The sequence below is a fragment of the Sciurus vulgaris genome (assembly GCF_902686455.1).
Source record: "Sciurus vulgaris genome assembly, chromosome: 11".
NCBI lineage: Eukaryota > Metazoa > Chordata > Mammalia > Rodentia > Sciuridae > Sciurus > Sciurus vulgaris.
Genome location: NC_136472.1, coordinates 61,677,945 through 61,694,027, shown reverse-complemented (window position 1 = coordinate 61,694,027; position 16,083 = coordinate 61,677,945). Strand labels below are relative to the sequence as shown.

The 16,083-nt window shown below is 39.4% G+C and overlaps 1 protein-coding gene and 1 long non-coding RNA gene across 2 annotated transcripts in view; one reads left to right on the top strand and one right to left on the bottom strand.

Annotated features, from left to right (window-relative positions):
- Positions 1–234: 234 nt before the first annotated feature.
- Positions 235–14,722, bottom strand: LYVE1 (lymphatic vessel endothelial hyaluronan receptor 1). Its single transcript, XM_079102725.1, has 6 exons — positions 14,406–14,722; positions 10,648–10,819; positions 10,388–10,527; positions 3,663–3,965; positions 3,074–3,152; positions 235–2,500 (listed from the first exon to the last, which is right to left on the bottom strand). Exons 1-6 carry the CDS (start codon positions 14,488–14,490, stop codon positions 2,314–2,316), a joined length of 966 nt encoding a protein of 321 aa, XP_078958851.1. The 5' UTR covers positions 14,491–14,722; the 3' UTR covers positions 235–2,313.
- Positions 9,096–16,083, top strand: part of LOC306639283 — a 37,866-nt gene continuing 30,878 nt past the window's right edge. Inside the window, exon 1 of the long non-coding RNA XR_013757600.1 lies at positions 9,096–9,863. This is a non-coding gene — a long non-coding RNA (uncharacterized lncRNA). The remainder of the gene's footprint in view (positions 9,864–16,083) is intronic.

The following is a 16,083-nucleotide window of genomic DNA, read 5'->3' as shown; positions in this document are numbered from 1 at the left end:
GTTTGGTTCCTTTCTTTTTGCATGAGTATGCAACATAGTGATGAGGGCATGGTGAAATGAGAGCCTGTCCCCTCAAGGGGGACAGCACTGCTCCATCTCAGGTAATTATGTACCGAGGAAATATGGATTCTCTACTCTAGATCTTCCCATTTTTTCCAATGAAACCTAGAAATATAAACATAAAAGAGCTCTTGATTTTTAATTCTTTTAAAAAATTTATATATATATAGATAGTTTTATATGGACACAATACCTTTATCTTATTAATTTTATGTGGTGCTGAGGATTGAACCCAGTGCTTCACATGTGCGAGGTGAGTACTTTACCACTAAGCCACAACCCCAGCCCCTGATTTTTAATTCTTGACAACTGAATTAATTGTCAATTGTTTAATTGTAGGCCAATCCAAAAGATGAACCCCAGGTTCTGACCTCTGGGCTGCAAGGACTGGGGCTGTGGAGTCACTGGTGAAGGGAGGGAGATAGGAGTCTAGGGAAAGCTGGAGAGCCAAGGCAGATGAGCTATCCCGAATCTGGTTCCCCTATGAACCCTCTGGGGATTGGGATGTCACAAGTAAAGGACTAATGTGAGTGTGCCTGACCAACTTAAAAGGAGACCATCTGAAGCAAGGACAGTCCACAAGGTGATTATAATACTGCTGGGTTCACATTAATCTGAATTTTAGCAACCAAGTTTGTCTCTTTCACTTCTGCAAACTACAGATTATAATTTGGTCCTATTTTAATTTTGCATGGAAGATAATTCATCTAGGTACACAAGAGAGCAAATAAATTTTCTGAATGCTTTGTTTTTTTGGCACAAATATTTCCGCACCTGTCATGTAGCTCTTGCTAGAAAAACAAGAGCTGGTGATATGTTTGTTAATGACATTTTAAAAATTGTGCTTTGATATACAGAGGTAATAATGTACTTTTAGGTATGTTAATAATAAATTAAAGTTATAATAGTTGCCATATTAAAGAAAATGAACGGATTAGTCTTAGTAAAACCAAAACAAACAAACAAAAAGAAAAAAACACATCCACAATTAGTTTGGAAGTAGGTAAGCTAAGCATTTCAAAACTAGAAAAAAAATTATCTTCAGACAGCACTCAACTATATGCAATTTTTTGATGAATAACATTCAGTTACAGGATGTAATATCTTGCAAAGCACCTGACATATACAGGTTGACATATACATATACAGCATCTATAATCCAAAAATCCAATCTGAAGTGCTCCAAAATCTAGAAATTCTTGAGTGTCAATATGATAACCCAAGCGGAAAATTCTACACCATGAAACGGTTTCAAGTACAAAATTATCAAAAATATTATATGAAATTACCCCCAGTCTAAGTGTATAAGGGGTATATGAACCATTAAAGAATTTTGTGTTCAGATTTGGAGTTCATCTCTAAGATATTCATTATGTATACACAAATATTACAAAATCTTAAAAAATCCAAAATCCAAACACTTCTGGTCCCAAGCATTTAAGATAAAGAATAATCAACCTACAGTAGATATTTGGCAACTAATTGTTGATTTTATTACTTTTCAATAGTAATTTTCCTCAATAATAATTTCTTAACCCAGATAAAAATAGAAATTTGTACAAGTATTTTTTGTTTCTTGTAAAAATCTATTTTTCTACAGAAAATTAGTAGTAGTAGAGAGAAAAGAAAGTGTGAGAATATTCTAAAAAGTGTTTCCAATCTATTTACTCAGGGAAGAATCCCTGGCCCTCTGTCCCTGCTAACAATGGCCCTGTCAGGATCCTGGCCTCCTTCTATTGCTCTATTTATTTTGGTTTCCCAGAGATTGGGTCTCAAACCTTGTGTGCCTGGCTCAGAAGGACACGTCAGGCAGTATAATCGTTTCCCCTTTCAGAGCTGCAGAAAGGCTCTGGGCTATGGAGCCAGCCTGGTCTCAGTGACTCCTCTGCCTGCAACTCCCCAGTCTCTGCCAACCCCAGAAGCCTGTTTACAAATGTGTACAGACACGTACTTCTGGATCCTTGTGCTTTGCAAAGCTCCTTTCTCCCAGTGGGATATTACTAGGACATAGGCAGGCTGGAGAGGCTATGGGACACTTTGGAGGTAGAAAGATAGTCCAGAAAGGGGTACAGAAGAAGAGGGGTCCATTTGGAGAATACCACAGCCCAAAGGCAGCCCTGAGCTGATTCCCATTAGGAACAAATAGTGGACTTTCTTCTTTGGTTCTTTGGCCCTTTTTAGATTCCCCACCTGGAGCTGGGATAGTTCAGGAAAGAAACTAGCCTCAGGTGTGGCTTTTCATTTCTTTCTAATCTAAACTTCAGCTTCCAGGCATCGCACTGTGGTTTTGGGCGGACTCTTGGGCTCCTCTGGATTTTTATCTGTTTTCTTTGATTCTTCATTAGGATTGCCCTCATCGGCCTTCTCCTCCTTCACTACTTTGGTTTCAATCATTTCCTTCTGCTGATTCTTGTTTGTAAAAGGGAAGGCCTTCACATACCTGTAAGCGTAAACATAAAGAGTAAGACTTCTTTGTAGCCCACATCATAATAGATAGTACTTTGCCTACAATGATGCATATTGGCCCAGTCCACCAGGTACCTTTATTTCATACTGATGTTAAGGCACGCCCAAATACATTAATACATCCCCACTAATGGAGTCATTTAAATCAGATGGTATGCTCACAGGTCCAGCTTTAGGCTGAACTCTCAACTCTTCCACCTAAAACAAGAACCCCAAAATCAATATAGCATAAAAATTTTCCCTAGATGTCAATCTTTCCTTTTTATTCCCTGGGGAAATAAAATTTTATTTTATAATAGTATTTTGTAGTATTTTATTTCAAAGGGACACCCATTGACTGGTATCTATAGCCTGGATGATATGCCTGTGCTGAAACAGTAGGAAAGATAAGGTGGTAGGGAGGAGAGGCCAGGTAAGGGAGCAAATTTACAGTACAAGAATAATGCATCTCCATTTTTACCAATAAAATGTCAATAACAACCCTGGAAAAACACAAGGGAGGGATGTGACAAAGATAACAAGACCAGCAATGTGCCAACAACCTTACCTCTTGATGTAGCAAACTGCCAGACCAGCCGCAGCACCAAAGAAGAGGAGGGCAAGTACTAGCAGAGCCGTGGGAACACCTGGAGGAAACAGACGAGGCCTGTAGGTCCTTCGCTCACACCTGCGCCTACTGTGTATTTCATGATGCAATGATAGGGACTGTAGGTAGTGCAGGAGAAGAGCCTTCTCTCTGGCCCTCACCAGCCTCTTTGCTTCCTGCCTACAGACTCCTCAACCTTGCCTCTCAGAATCGATTCTATGCCATTGCAAAGCAAAAGGTAGAGTTCATTTCCTGTGGCCTTGTGACCCAAACTAGCTAACAAAGAGATGTCAGAAAAAAAGTAATAGGCATTTAAGGAATTAGTTTTGAACATATAATAATATGATAATTTATTTTTACCATAGTTTAATCATTAAGGCTCTTTATAACTCTTAAGTTATATGCCCTTATGAAAACTGAATTTGTGTTCAGCTTTTATTTTTTATCTGGCAGGTGCTAAGTGCCTACTCTGGAGCAGACCAGATTCTGTGCATTGTCTGTTCTACATAAACACACACAAGCACAGAACATAGACACAAAAAGCATTTACCTCCAAACCCAGCAGCTTCATTCTTGAATGCTGCTTCCCCTTTAATAGATGGCTCTGTTTCTGTAGACATTGAACTAGTTTCCGTGACCACTTCTGTGATGCAAATCAATTTTTTCCTCCGCGGAGAAGAAGTGGTGGCTGGAGCAGGAGTAGTGGCAAGCACAGGTGTCGTGGAATAAGGGGATGATTCTGAGGAGGGGCTGTCACTGTCAGTGAACTCTGATGTGTATGCTGCAGTTTCAGTGTCAAACATGGGGTCATCGGTGGTGATAATTTCTGGAATACATGAATTGACCCAAATATCTGCCCAGAGAGGGAAAAATGAAACAAGAAGTAAGTATTGCAACAGCCTCCTAAGTTCTTCCTCTCTCTAGTCTCACTACCCGCCAAACTGCAGCAGAGAGGTCTCACCAAAATGCAAATCTAATCATATCACTTCCTTCCTTAGCATCCTGCAGTCTGCCTCTACTCCGCGTGGCTTTGCTGCATGGTCTGGCCCTGCTCGCATTGTAAGATTGATCAGCTCAGCTTTTCTCTCGCGGCTCCCACCATACTGACATGCTTTCTCCCACAGCCTAGCCTCCCCCATGAGCTTCCTTCACCCTTAACTCATTAAGTTCAAGTATTCAATTCTATAAATATTCCAAAAAAATTGACACAGATGCAATAAAATAGGTGGCAAATCATAATGTAGAGCTTATGTTTATTCTTATGTTATAATTATTACATTATAATGTGATTATGCTCATCTTATTATAATTGTATATTATGTACTGTACTTGAGTTTTTATAGGTGTTCTGCATGTGGGATGATGGGATGCAGTGGGTTAGGGCTTTCTGCCTGCTCTTTATTTAGCTAACTCCTACCTGTCCTTCAGGTGTCAGGTTGACCTTGACTTTCTCAGGCAGACTTGGGGACAATATTGGATCTGTAGACGTATGTTCCTGCACCTCTGTCTACTTCTCTTGTCATGGTTCTCATTAAACTGATCCCTACTGGGCTGTGACCCTCCCCCCTGCAAGTAGGAACCCTGTCTTGTTTGGTCATCATGGTGTGTCCCTGTGTCTGGCTCAAAAAATATTTGATAAAGTAAAAAGGAAAAATGAAAAGATGGAAGGAGTAGATGAGGAAACAAGATACACTTGTCATACAATTCAGGACAAAATCTGCTAAAACCAAATTTCTCTGTGCTCATAAAACAACAACAACAACAACAACAACAACAAAACTAAACTAAACTAAAACTAAAAACCAAAATATAAAAAGGCAGGAGGGACCACGGGAAGCATGCACATTTATTTTTCAATCTGTTGAACGTGGTATTTGTTTGGTATTTTACTCTGAATTGACCATGGTACTAGGTGTTTAAATAAGTAACTCATTTAACAATTTGACTAAACCCTTATTTACACAGGAGATTACTGAAGTTCTAAGAAATCGAATAACTTGCCCAAAGTCACACAGTTAGTAAATGGCAGAGTCAAGCAACATATTATAATATCTATTTGCAACTGTTTTAAATCCCTGTTTATTTGCAGAAGTGGATGGCATCCTGAATGTTAGCTATGAACAAAAAGTTATTCCATTAAGCTGATCTGCTTGAAAATTAAATGAATTGCCAATCAAGGTCATAAACACAACTGATAAAATATTTTTGACCACATATGCATTAAATTGCATGCTATTATTCTATTAGTTCTATTGAAAATACCTACTTCCATTCAAATAGACATCATAGAAAATGAAGTTTTGAATATCAAGGGGAAAACACTCAGTTCACCAGACTACATTGGGTACTAATATTAAATACAAACAAGGCATGGTTCTTGCTTCTAGGACAGAGAAAGCATTTGGATAAAAAAAAGGGTGATCATCGAGGATTCAGAGAAACATTTGGGCAGAGCATGGAGGATTAGTGTGTTCATAAAGAAAATATTTATGAAGCACCAACTCTGTGTCAAACCCTGCTCCAGGTGCTAGGGACATGATGCAAATGAAACCAAGTCCCTGTTCTTTAGGGGTGTCCAGGCTACCAGAAGGATAGAGGTAATAAATAAGTGAACATAAGCCAGAATTTCAGAGGATGGTCAATGGTGTTAAGAAAATGAAACAGGGTGTGGTTTCAATTGAGAAGGGTGGAGGAAGAGGGACAGATACTTTGGGTGGAGTGATAAGAGAAGGTCTCTTGGGGAGGTGACTCTTAAGCTGAGACCTGAATGATGAAAAGTGGCCAGTCATTGAAGATCTAGGGCAAAAACATTCAGTAAAAAGAACAGAAGGTACGAGAGCCAGAAATTGAATGAACTCACCCGTGTGGTGAATACGAAGGCCTGTAAGACTCAAAGAGAGCACAGCTCACCTCGTATCAAAGGCAGAATCAGATATCCCAGTCAACAGGAGTAGTGTGATCCAAGAATCAGAAGTTAGAGAGTATCGTCATGTTAGACAAATGACAAGGGGTACATGGTGTGTGTGGAAGAGGTTGGGAACATGATAGATCATGAGCAGCATATAAGACTGGAAAAATAGGTGGGACCATGGTATTAAGAGTCATAATTTTTATGTTAAAGAATTTGGACTTTATTCTGTACGAGAGGGAATTTTCAACTGGGGTTCATAAACCTCCTACGTTTCACACAGAAGTTCTCATATATGTCCACATTTATGTGTAAAAGATCTCACAATTTACATTCTCAAATGGGAAGTCATCCAAGCCTGTGAGCAGAGGAGGAACACAGTTACCGGTGGAAGTGTGTGGAGGATGAAATGCAGAGGGAGAGAGCACAATCCAGGGGAAAAGGAGGAGGTTATTGCAATTGCACAGAAAGAGGAGAATCTAGAAACACCTGAAATCCCAAAAACCTTAGGAAGCAGCCCAAATATCCCTCAATGGAGGAATGGTTGAATGAATAAGCTATGCTATAACCACCTAGTGGAGTACTATGTAGCTGTTAAAATGAGAAATATCTCTATGAACAGATATGAAGTAATTTCTAGAATTTAGGTAAAAAAAGTCTTGTGAAGAATAGTATATGCAGTATGTTAGTTTTTTGTAAGAAAGGAAGGGGAAACAACACACACACACACACACACACACACACACACACACACACACACACCTCCCTTTATACACAAAATCAGGGATAAACCAGAAACAAAAATTGTGAGTGGAAACAGTATAGAAAGGTTAGGAGGAAGACTTCTCTGATTATGCTTTTTTAAAAAAGCATATTTTGGACCATCGAACCATGTAAATGTTTTATCTATTTTAAAAAATAGGGAAAAAGTCGAATCCTAATTCATTACAAACAGAAGCAAGTGAACTCACCGTATTTAAAAATGATATTACAACTTCATAGAATAGTGACTTTTTTTTCCATGTCACTTTTGTACATAATTCCCTGACTACATCCTTGCAAGGATATCATCTAAGGACTAAAAGGGTTGCATAGAAATCTTAAATTCCACTTAGTAGGTTTGTTATTCCTATTGCTATTGGTTTTATAATTTTGAAACTTGAGGATAAGAAAATATTTAGTTTACTGGGAACTAAGATTTTTTTTCAACATAGAAAAAAGAGATACAAATATTTAAAAAGTAAACTAAGAAATAATAAATTATTAAATTTGAGATGGAACTATCAATATAAACTTATAATTTATATGTGTATATATAAAATTATGACTGTATATATTTATATATATCCATGTATGTATATATATTCATGTGTATGCGTGTATGTGTGTGTGTGTGTGTGTGTGTGTGTGCGCGTGCATTCCTAGCTACTCATTCAAAAAGGACAAAGAAGCAATGAAAACTCCAGTAGTAATTAGAAAAATTTGCATGCAGATCTTGGTTTCTAATTAACATTCTCCACTAAAAAGAACTAGGGCTCTTTGTAAAAATGAGTAACTATTCCCACATTTGAGACAGAGAAAGTACAAAGTGAGCCTGGGATATATTATAGTGTTAGGGAGCAAGGAATTACTCAGAAAATAATTTGATAAGCTCGGCGCAGTGGCACATGTTTGTAATCCCAGTGACTTAGGAAGTTGAGGCAGGAGGATTGCATATTTGAGGTCAGCCTGGGCAACTTAGTGAGACCCTGTTTCAAAATAAAAAAGGCTGGGGATGTAGCTCAGAGATGGAGCACCTCTGAGTTCAATCCCCAGTATAGTGAAATAAATAAATAAATAAATAAATAAATAAATAAATAAATAAATAAATAAATAAATAAATAAATAAAATATATTAGAAAATAAATAGGATAAAGGAAAAATAGTAAGCTAGAAAGTGTTCACACCTGCCAAAATTGGGACAATTTGAGCCTCCAAAAGAATAAAATATAATAATTGTAAGACTGACTATAACATTGAAAACATTATGAATAAGTAATATGTCATGTGTCATGGTACTATAAGCTGGAGAAAGAAAGTATGTATTTGTAAGTGTTGGTGTGTGTGAGAGAGTTCTTAATCTTAGGGAGTTTTCCTTCTCCTTCTCTGTGTGTATGTTACTGGGGATTCAATCAAGGCATGCTTTACCATTGAGCTATGTTCCTAGCCCTTTTTTAAAAAATTTAAGCCAGGTTCTCACTATGCTGCCCAGGCTGATTTTGAACTTGCAATCCTCCTTGCCTCAGTCTGCTGAGTAGCTGGGATTATAGGCGTGCGTCATCACACCCAGTGTGATTCTTCTTTATCAAAGATGGTGGCTAATAAATGTAGAAGGAAGGATAGATTTAGAAATATCACCATTTTTCACCCCCTACATAATAATTGATTTCAGCAAAGCTCATCAATGATTGGTTAAACTGTTAGGTAAAAGGCACTTTGTGGTCCAACTATTTTCATGATGCAAAAATACTACATTATAGATTACCTACTAATTGCAAAAGAGAAGACATATCATTATAATTTTATTAGAGGGAACCAGCTGTCACCATCTTAATTAAATAATCAAAGCGTAATTACATTAAGTGCCTTTTGTTGTGATGCAATCCAAAACGCACAATATCATAATATCATCTATAAAATATGTTTGCCAAAAATATTGAACATGAGTCTAATGGAGCCTCTTCCCTTAACTTACAGTATGCAGGAAACACAGGGGATGAATACAAGTTAAAGGAAACCACAAGTAAATAGATCCAAGTCGGAGGGCTGGGTATCACATCGTCTTGTTGACAGCTGGCAGGAAGGTGAGGCAGTTAAAAAGGCAAGGCCAAGGGCATGGGATGGTCATGAGATAAGCAGGCATGTCAATCGTCAATTTCCTAGACAACCATGACAGGCCGAAGAGGCAGAGTAGAGAAGGAGGGTGATGAAGAAATGTTGGAGAGGCCCTGTGCTCCAGCTGGCCTCTGCCACTAGCTGTAGATTTGTGCTAGCTTTGTCCCCATTTTGAACCATTGTCATTTCATCCATAAAGTGAAGGAACTGGACAAGATTCCCTGAGGGCCTTTTTCAGGTTCAGAGAACTGCCTGTCTTCCTTACTGTCTTTCTGGGTTTTTGCTAATGTTGATTGGCCAACATTTATCTTGTGGATCTTAGGGAATGAATTTAGAATCTATCTTGTATGGGTCCACTCAGCACCTAATCTTAAGGTCAAATATGTGAGTATGTGTGAAAAGTAATGAGTCAGACAGTGGTTCCTAGGACAATTAAGAGTGAGTAGGAATTTTAAAAAAAACTCTCTGAGAAAGTACTTAGGTAAACTACTTGGAATTCAATTTCTTCTGTCATAAAATGGAGATTGTGTTTGTTCTTAAAAATGTCAAATGTAGCATCTGCATTTCCTCTCCTCTTAAGGTGGAAAGAGCAAGGTGTCAGAATTAGACCTGAGTTGGAACCTTTGTAGGGGTGAGACTGCTATGGTTTGAATGTGGTTTCAGCTTATCCTCAAAGGTTCGTGTGCCGGAAGCTTGGTCTTCAGTGTGTTGATGTTAAGAGGTGGTGGGGACTTTAAGAGGTGGAGCCTAGTGGGAGGTCATTGAAGGTGCTTCCTTCTAAAGGAATCAGTTACATTTCCCCTGGGACCCTGGTCAGAGAGGGTAGCCATCCTGAATCATGGCCCTGGCTTGCAGTCTTGTCATTTGATCACTCTCACACAGGCATTTCCACTGCTGGGATGCCATTCTCTACAAAGCATTCCCAGAGCCGAGCTGATGCTGGCGCCATGTCCTTGAATCTACAGAACTGTGAGCTAAATAAGCCTCCTTTCTTTATAAATCACTCAGCCTCAGGTATTTCATTATAGTAATGGAAAATGACTAATACAGAGACTTTAGATGTGTTTTTTACATCCTGCAAGTTGAATTTCTGTATTTGTAACTGGAGGTGATAAAGCGTATTTCACAGGGTAGCTGTGGAGGTTCAGGGACAACTAACCTGCATAATGCTCTGTCCACAGTGGATGGGTCCCATACCTGTGGTACTTGTTTCTTTCCCTTCTTCCTGTTTATCTTTTAGGAAGCAGGGGTGGTGGAGATGCCTCCTGGGACTCCCTCTTCTTAGGCTGCCTTTCAATCATATTTTCCCTAACTTTTGCCTCTGGGGGGCACACTATCTCCATTAGCCCTGTCAGAGACAGTTTTGGGAAAACTGGATGATCATTGCCATGGCTGCTTCTACTGCTGCTCAGGGTTACTCTTCCCAAACAGGCCACAGAGCTGGAGATACCAGAAAGGACGTGCCGTGTGGAGAGGCTGCAGGGTGGACTCACCAGATGAGTTGTAACAATAGGCCCTGAACGTTTGGCTCACTGGAGCGCTCCATCTCAGGACGCCTATGCCATTCTTTCCACACTTGGGGTTCGGGAGAATCCGAGGGATGACAGTGTACCCTTCTTCAACCCATCCATAACTGTAAAAGAACACACTCATTGAATGGACAAAGGATTAGAAAGCACCGTTCTAGAGTGCTGCATAAGAACATGGCGTCAAAGGAACTCCAGCAGCATTAGTGAATCCAGTCGCTCCTCACCTGCAAGTCTCAAAGCCAGACTTCCATGCTGCTTCCACCTGGTCTTTGCTGGCCAGAGTTAGTCCCAGCAGCCTGCAGGCCTCCTTGGCTTCTGTGAAGTTCATCTGCCGGTGTACCTTTTTGTTCACAAGGGTGACCCCCAGAATTCTGCATGGCAGCGAGATGGAAAGCTCTGCAGAGAAATCACAGAGGTGCTCAGTTTATTGCCTTTGCCGCACACCTTAGGCTCTCCTCCTCTCCGAGAATTGTTGTAGCGTGGCAGTGCGGTCTGGTGTCTGGGATTGAATTTAGAAATAACAGGACACAGGCCAGGAATTTCCTACAAGGACAGCCTGTTGGGTTAGGTGGATACTTGCTCTGGTCCAAGATGCAAATTTCACCAGATCCAAGTCCATCCTATCTTCTCTATTAAGGAACCTTGTTCATTGCATGGGGCCTTTGGCTGCTAGTTCCTGGGGTATGGTCTAGGTGATACAGCTGCTGCCAGCCTTTTGGGAGTCTATAAATGAAGCATCTGAGACTTTGGGAAAGACAGAATTCAGGCCTTGGGTTAGTAGAATAGTTATTAATGTTAGCAACACTCCCAATCAATAGTGGAGTGGGGACCCTGCTATTTCTGAAATGAACTGAAAATGTTGCATTCATTTTAACAGATGTGGGCTCCCTCAGTTCCAGGTCTTCTCTGACCATAGGGGGGCAGGCTTACTCAGAAGTTCCTGGAGTTCCTGGGTAGTATATCGTGCATGGCAGAGAAACTAAATGAAAGAGAATCTTAGAGTCAGACCTAGGCTTGGACCTAGCCTATGCTGCTTGCTAGCTCTGTCACTTCAGGCTAGTTACTGTCTTTGAGCTTCAGTTTCCTTATTTATATGAACAGTATCTACTGCATAGGATAGTGAGAATTAAGAGAATGAAGTGTAATAAAAATGTTTAGCATAGTGCCTACTGTATAGTACGTACTGAAAACATGTCACCATTATGTTATCGTCAAGGCATTTTGGTTTTAGTCTGCTAATGATTGATCTTCCTGGGGCAGCTGAAGCAGTTGCTCTGTTAAGATGTAGCTAATATTTTTACCCAAAATCTAATGGACTTGTGAGCTCATTTGACCCCTCCCCTCTGGGTTCTGGGATTTATAGACTATATAAAATTGCCATGTTGCATTATATTCAAGTACATTATTCCTGTTGGGATTCATCTATGAAAATCCATCAAAGGGCATTTCAATCTCCCAAGTAACTGCTTGTACAGAGCTCTGTGTAGTGGGTGCAAAAATGCCTTGATCACTTTCTGGGTTAGTATTTGAAGGAAGTTTCTTCTTGCAAATGTAGAAAGTGCATCACTAAGTCCTTTGTGTGATCTTGCTGTGTTCTGAAGCAGGAGCTAGAGGAAGGGATGTGTATTTGCATATGGGCTTGTTTGCATCCAGACTTTGCTGTCACGAGAGACCAGAGAGTCAATAGCCCGGTACCAATGTTTGTGCCTGGGGCAACAGAGCCACCTATGACTGTATGCACTAATATTCACACCTATGCCAATTCTTACATTAACACTAAAATCAATAGTAATTCCCATACCTACCATCCATTGACGTTACTCTGTGCCAAACCCTGCCTCTTTTAAGAGAAAACTTAAAACTTGCTCAGGGAGAGTATCTTTTCTAAACCCCAAACCATACAGAAACTTGGTGCAGATTAGGGTCACAAACTCAGTTTTACCTGACTCTGAAATTCCAGTTCTCAACTGTAACACTGTTCTGCCTTCCACTTTATTGCTGGGAGTTTGACAGCCAAACACACACACACATATAGTTGTCCACTTGCCCTTGAATTTGGCTCCTTTGGCTTATAAGCTTGCTTTTGCTCAGACCTCTTATGGTTCCTTCTTTGGAAATTGACTGCAGAGAGTCTTTGTTACACTATAAAGTGGTCTTGCTACTATTTAGAGAAGTGCTATTATTTAGAGTCATGATAGACCTATTCTGTGCATATAGACCTGGCTTTAGATATTTTTTCTGTTGTTAACTGCCCTTAGGGCCTTGGGCAAGTTAGTGTTGCTGTCTGTAAAATGGAGATGGCTACAGTGTCCTAGGATTTTTATCTGGAATTAAATGAGAGAGTTTATACCTAGCAGAGACTGGATTCATAGAAAGCAATCAACAAATATTAAGCAATTTCATGCTTTCTTATTTCATTTAGAGATAGAAATAGGGAGGTGGAATCTAAGGGGCACTCTATAACCTCTCCCTTAAGATTTCTTAGGAAACAGCAAAAATGTACCTGGGAATCAGAGCTGATTTCAACCCCAAGTTCTAGCGTTTATCTCCTGCATAGCATTGGACAAGTCATTTGGCATCACTGAGCCTGTTTATTCATTCATAAAATTTGTTCTTGAGAGGATTAAATGAATCCTTATCTATATATTCTTACCCAAAGCCAAATCTCTACATAATGAGCCTTCAGAAAAGTTCCTATCCCGTCCACTCACCTTCATCACCCCCTGGTTCCACAGTTGTGGTTAAGGTACTTTCAGCTGTTTCCAAAAAGTTAATTTCCTTAGGAAAAATTTGCCATTATTGAGGATGGTGCACAGAGTGCAATGGAGTTATTATCAAAGCATGAATTCCAAAACAGTTTGAATAATGGCAGCAATGTGGGAAAAAGTGAAGAGTCTCCCTAGGGTGGTTTCAGAAAGGACCAAGCTTATTAAAAGTAACATTTCTGCTGGGCACAATGGCACAGGCCTGTAATCCCAGCAACTTGGGAGGCTGAGACAGGAAGATCACAAGGTCAAGTCCAGCCTAGGCTACTTAGTGAGATTCTGTCTCAAATAAAAAATAAAAAGGTCTGGGGATGTGGCTCAGTGGTAAAGCAACTCTGGGTTCAATACCCAGCACAACACAAAAAGATCCCAAGTAACAGTTCTGATATTTGGGGAAAAAATAGCAATCATGTAACTCTAAATTCCCTTATAAAATTAAAATACAATATATGAGTGAACTCCAAATGACTTTTACTGTTATATTCTATGTCTTAGGGCATCTTCCAACAGAGGAAAAAACTATTTTCTCTTTTATAAAAGTGCTCAGATTTTCATTTTCCCAGAGCTATAATAAGTGGTTTGTGGTAACATTTTTTTTTTTTTTTGCCTATAGTACAGATTGAAATTTCCATTTAGACATCTCAAAAGCCCAGAAATCACTTTAAATCATTCCTTTGGTAGGGAATTGATGATGAATTTTCAAACTTACAATTTCACAGTTTTTTTTTTCCAGTAAATTACAGCATATTAAATTCAATGCATATTAAAAACAATATTTCATTTACTGCACAATATACTTGAAATTAAAATAATTATGTCAACACTTCTAAAAATAGAAAATAGGACAGTATTTAGTGACATTTATCCACTTTTTTAGTAATCGCTTCAAATTTTTCAGTCATAGTTTGCTTCTTGAATGAAACACTTTTAAGAACAAATTATTTCTCCTCAATGCTTGATTTAAACATATTATTATTAAGATATTCCATAACCAAAAAAAAAAAATTCAAAGTGTTATAAAGGTAAACATAAATCATGTTGGTGAAGTTGACAATATGGTGAGAACACTTCTGACTGAGCAATCCTACCAATTAGATCTTTTGTTGACCCTGAGTGTTGCCCACATTCCCAGAGTCCTTAGTCAAGAGCATAGAGGGCTTAGGACAGCTTTGAAGACCTTGCCTCGCCTCTGTCTGGAAATCTAGTAAGAAACCTACCTTGTACTCGGACAGAGCCTTGGACCAGAAACCTCAAGGTCCAGATGGAGGCAAGAAGCAGCACCAGGCTGAAGCACTTGGCCATTGTGCAGACCCCTCAGAGCCAGGTAAGCACTGCAGATGGCCACTGGCAGTAAGGAAGGCAGAAGCTCAATCACCAGGCTGGATGGAGAGTTCTGGAAATATGTCGAGGCCCCTGCTACACTTCATAACTGAGACATCCGGATTTCCCTGCTTTCAAGCTCCTGACTTGTCAAGGCCACTGGGGGAAATGAGTGACGTCCTTTGAACGCCCAGGCTGTATTTTGTGGATGGCTTTCTGGAAAATTTAGCTAATGCTGACTCAGAAAACACACAAATGAGGAAGGCAGATAGCACAGGGTGAACTACCAAAGGTTTTCCTAATTCCCATGTTCCCTGCCACTCGCCCTCCCCCACAGCTCCGTTCTCACACCATTCATTGTTATTGCTGTGGAGCCCATTCATCCACATACTCCTAGGAATGTGTCTGTCAAAAGGAGATTGAGCGTGGGTGTGCTTCTTTCCTTTTGGTGATTTTCCCCCTCAGCAGTACTGCCTTATAATGTGGGGGGGAAACAATGAAAGTAAATGCCCACTTAAATACCATGCCTTTCTTTGAGACTTCTTTTATATACTGGAAATCTCAACACCACTGCAGGGGATTCCTTTCTCAAAGAAATCAGACACACATAAAAATCCACATCTATGAAACACAACTAGGGGGCAATTTACAAAGTTAGTCATTTTACACTTTACAAAAGAATTTTCGACTTTACAATAGTAATCACCACAGACAGTTCTTTATATAACTTTCCCTATAATAACTTCTTTTATAGTCTGATGGACCAAATTTCAATTCAGACCCTACCTGAATGTAAGTGAGTATATGTACTTGATGGTTTCCCAGCTGTTTTTTCAGTGGTTTGCCTTCCACAGCAATTATGAGATTCTGGTTGCAAGCAATGCCTTGAGCAAATGTTTATAACTTTTCTTCAAAATGAATGTCTTTTATATGAAGTGCATGGATGACAAGTTCTTTTCTATAGAAGCAGTTATTGATCATAAAGTTAGATAAAAAACAAACAAACAAAAAAAAAAAACCCAGTAATGAAAAGAGAATCTGTTCTGCACAAGCTTCTAAGAGACCAGGGAAATCTCCCCTAAGTATCTCCAATATAAACTCATTTCTCAGGTGAGCTCTAGTCCTAGGCTCCTAGTACCTAAAAAACAAATGTGCCTCTCATTGCAGTGGCAGGTAGACAGAGAGGAAGAGAGAAAATCATGTCCTTAACATTTAGCACCGTGCCTGAAAGATAGCTAGTTTTTAAGAATTTGTTAAATTGTTATGAAAGGAAAAAGGAAAGAAAACAGTAAGGAGAAAAAAATGAATCATGCAGGGTAGGCATAGGAGAAATAGCTTATGAGAAATGAGAAGACACTTGATTTTCACCCCACATTTTTATTCGTGCATTATAATGCACTATGCACTATAGTTGTACATAATGATGAGATTTGTTGTTGCACTTTGTATGTGCATGCAATATAACAACGTAATTTGGCCAGTATCACTCTGCAGTATTTCCTTCTTTCCTTCCCTCCCTCTGCCCACCCCCATTCCTTTCCTCTACTGATCTCTTTGATTTTCATGAGACCCTCC

Coding starts and splice junctions, on each gene's coding strand:
- LYVE1 (XM_079102725.1), bottom strand. CDS start 14,490: ATGGCCAAGTGCTTCAGCCTGGTGCTGCTTCTTGCCTCCATCTGGACC. Junction 10,820..14,405: donor AGGCTCTGTCCGAGTACAAG/GTAGGTTTCTTA, acceptor ATTTCTCTGCAG/AGCTTTCCATCTCGCTGCCA. Junction 2,501..3,073: donor GCAGTTTGCTACATCAAGAG/GTAAGGTTGTTG, acceptor TTACGCTTACAG/GTATGTGAAGGCCTTCCCTT.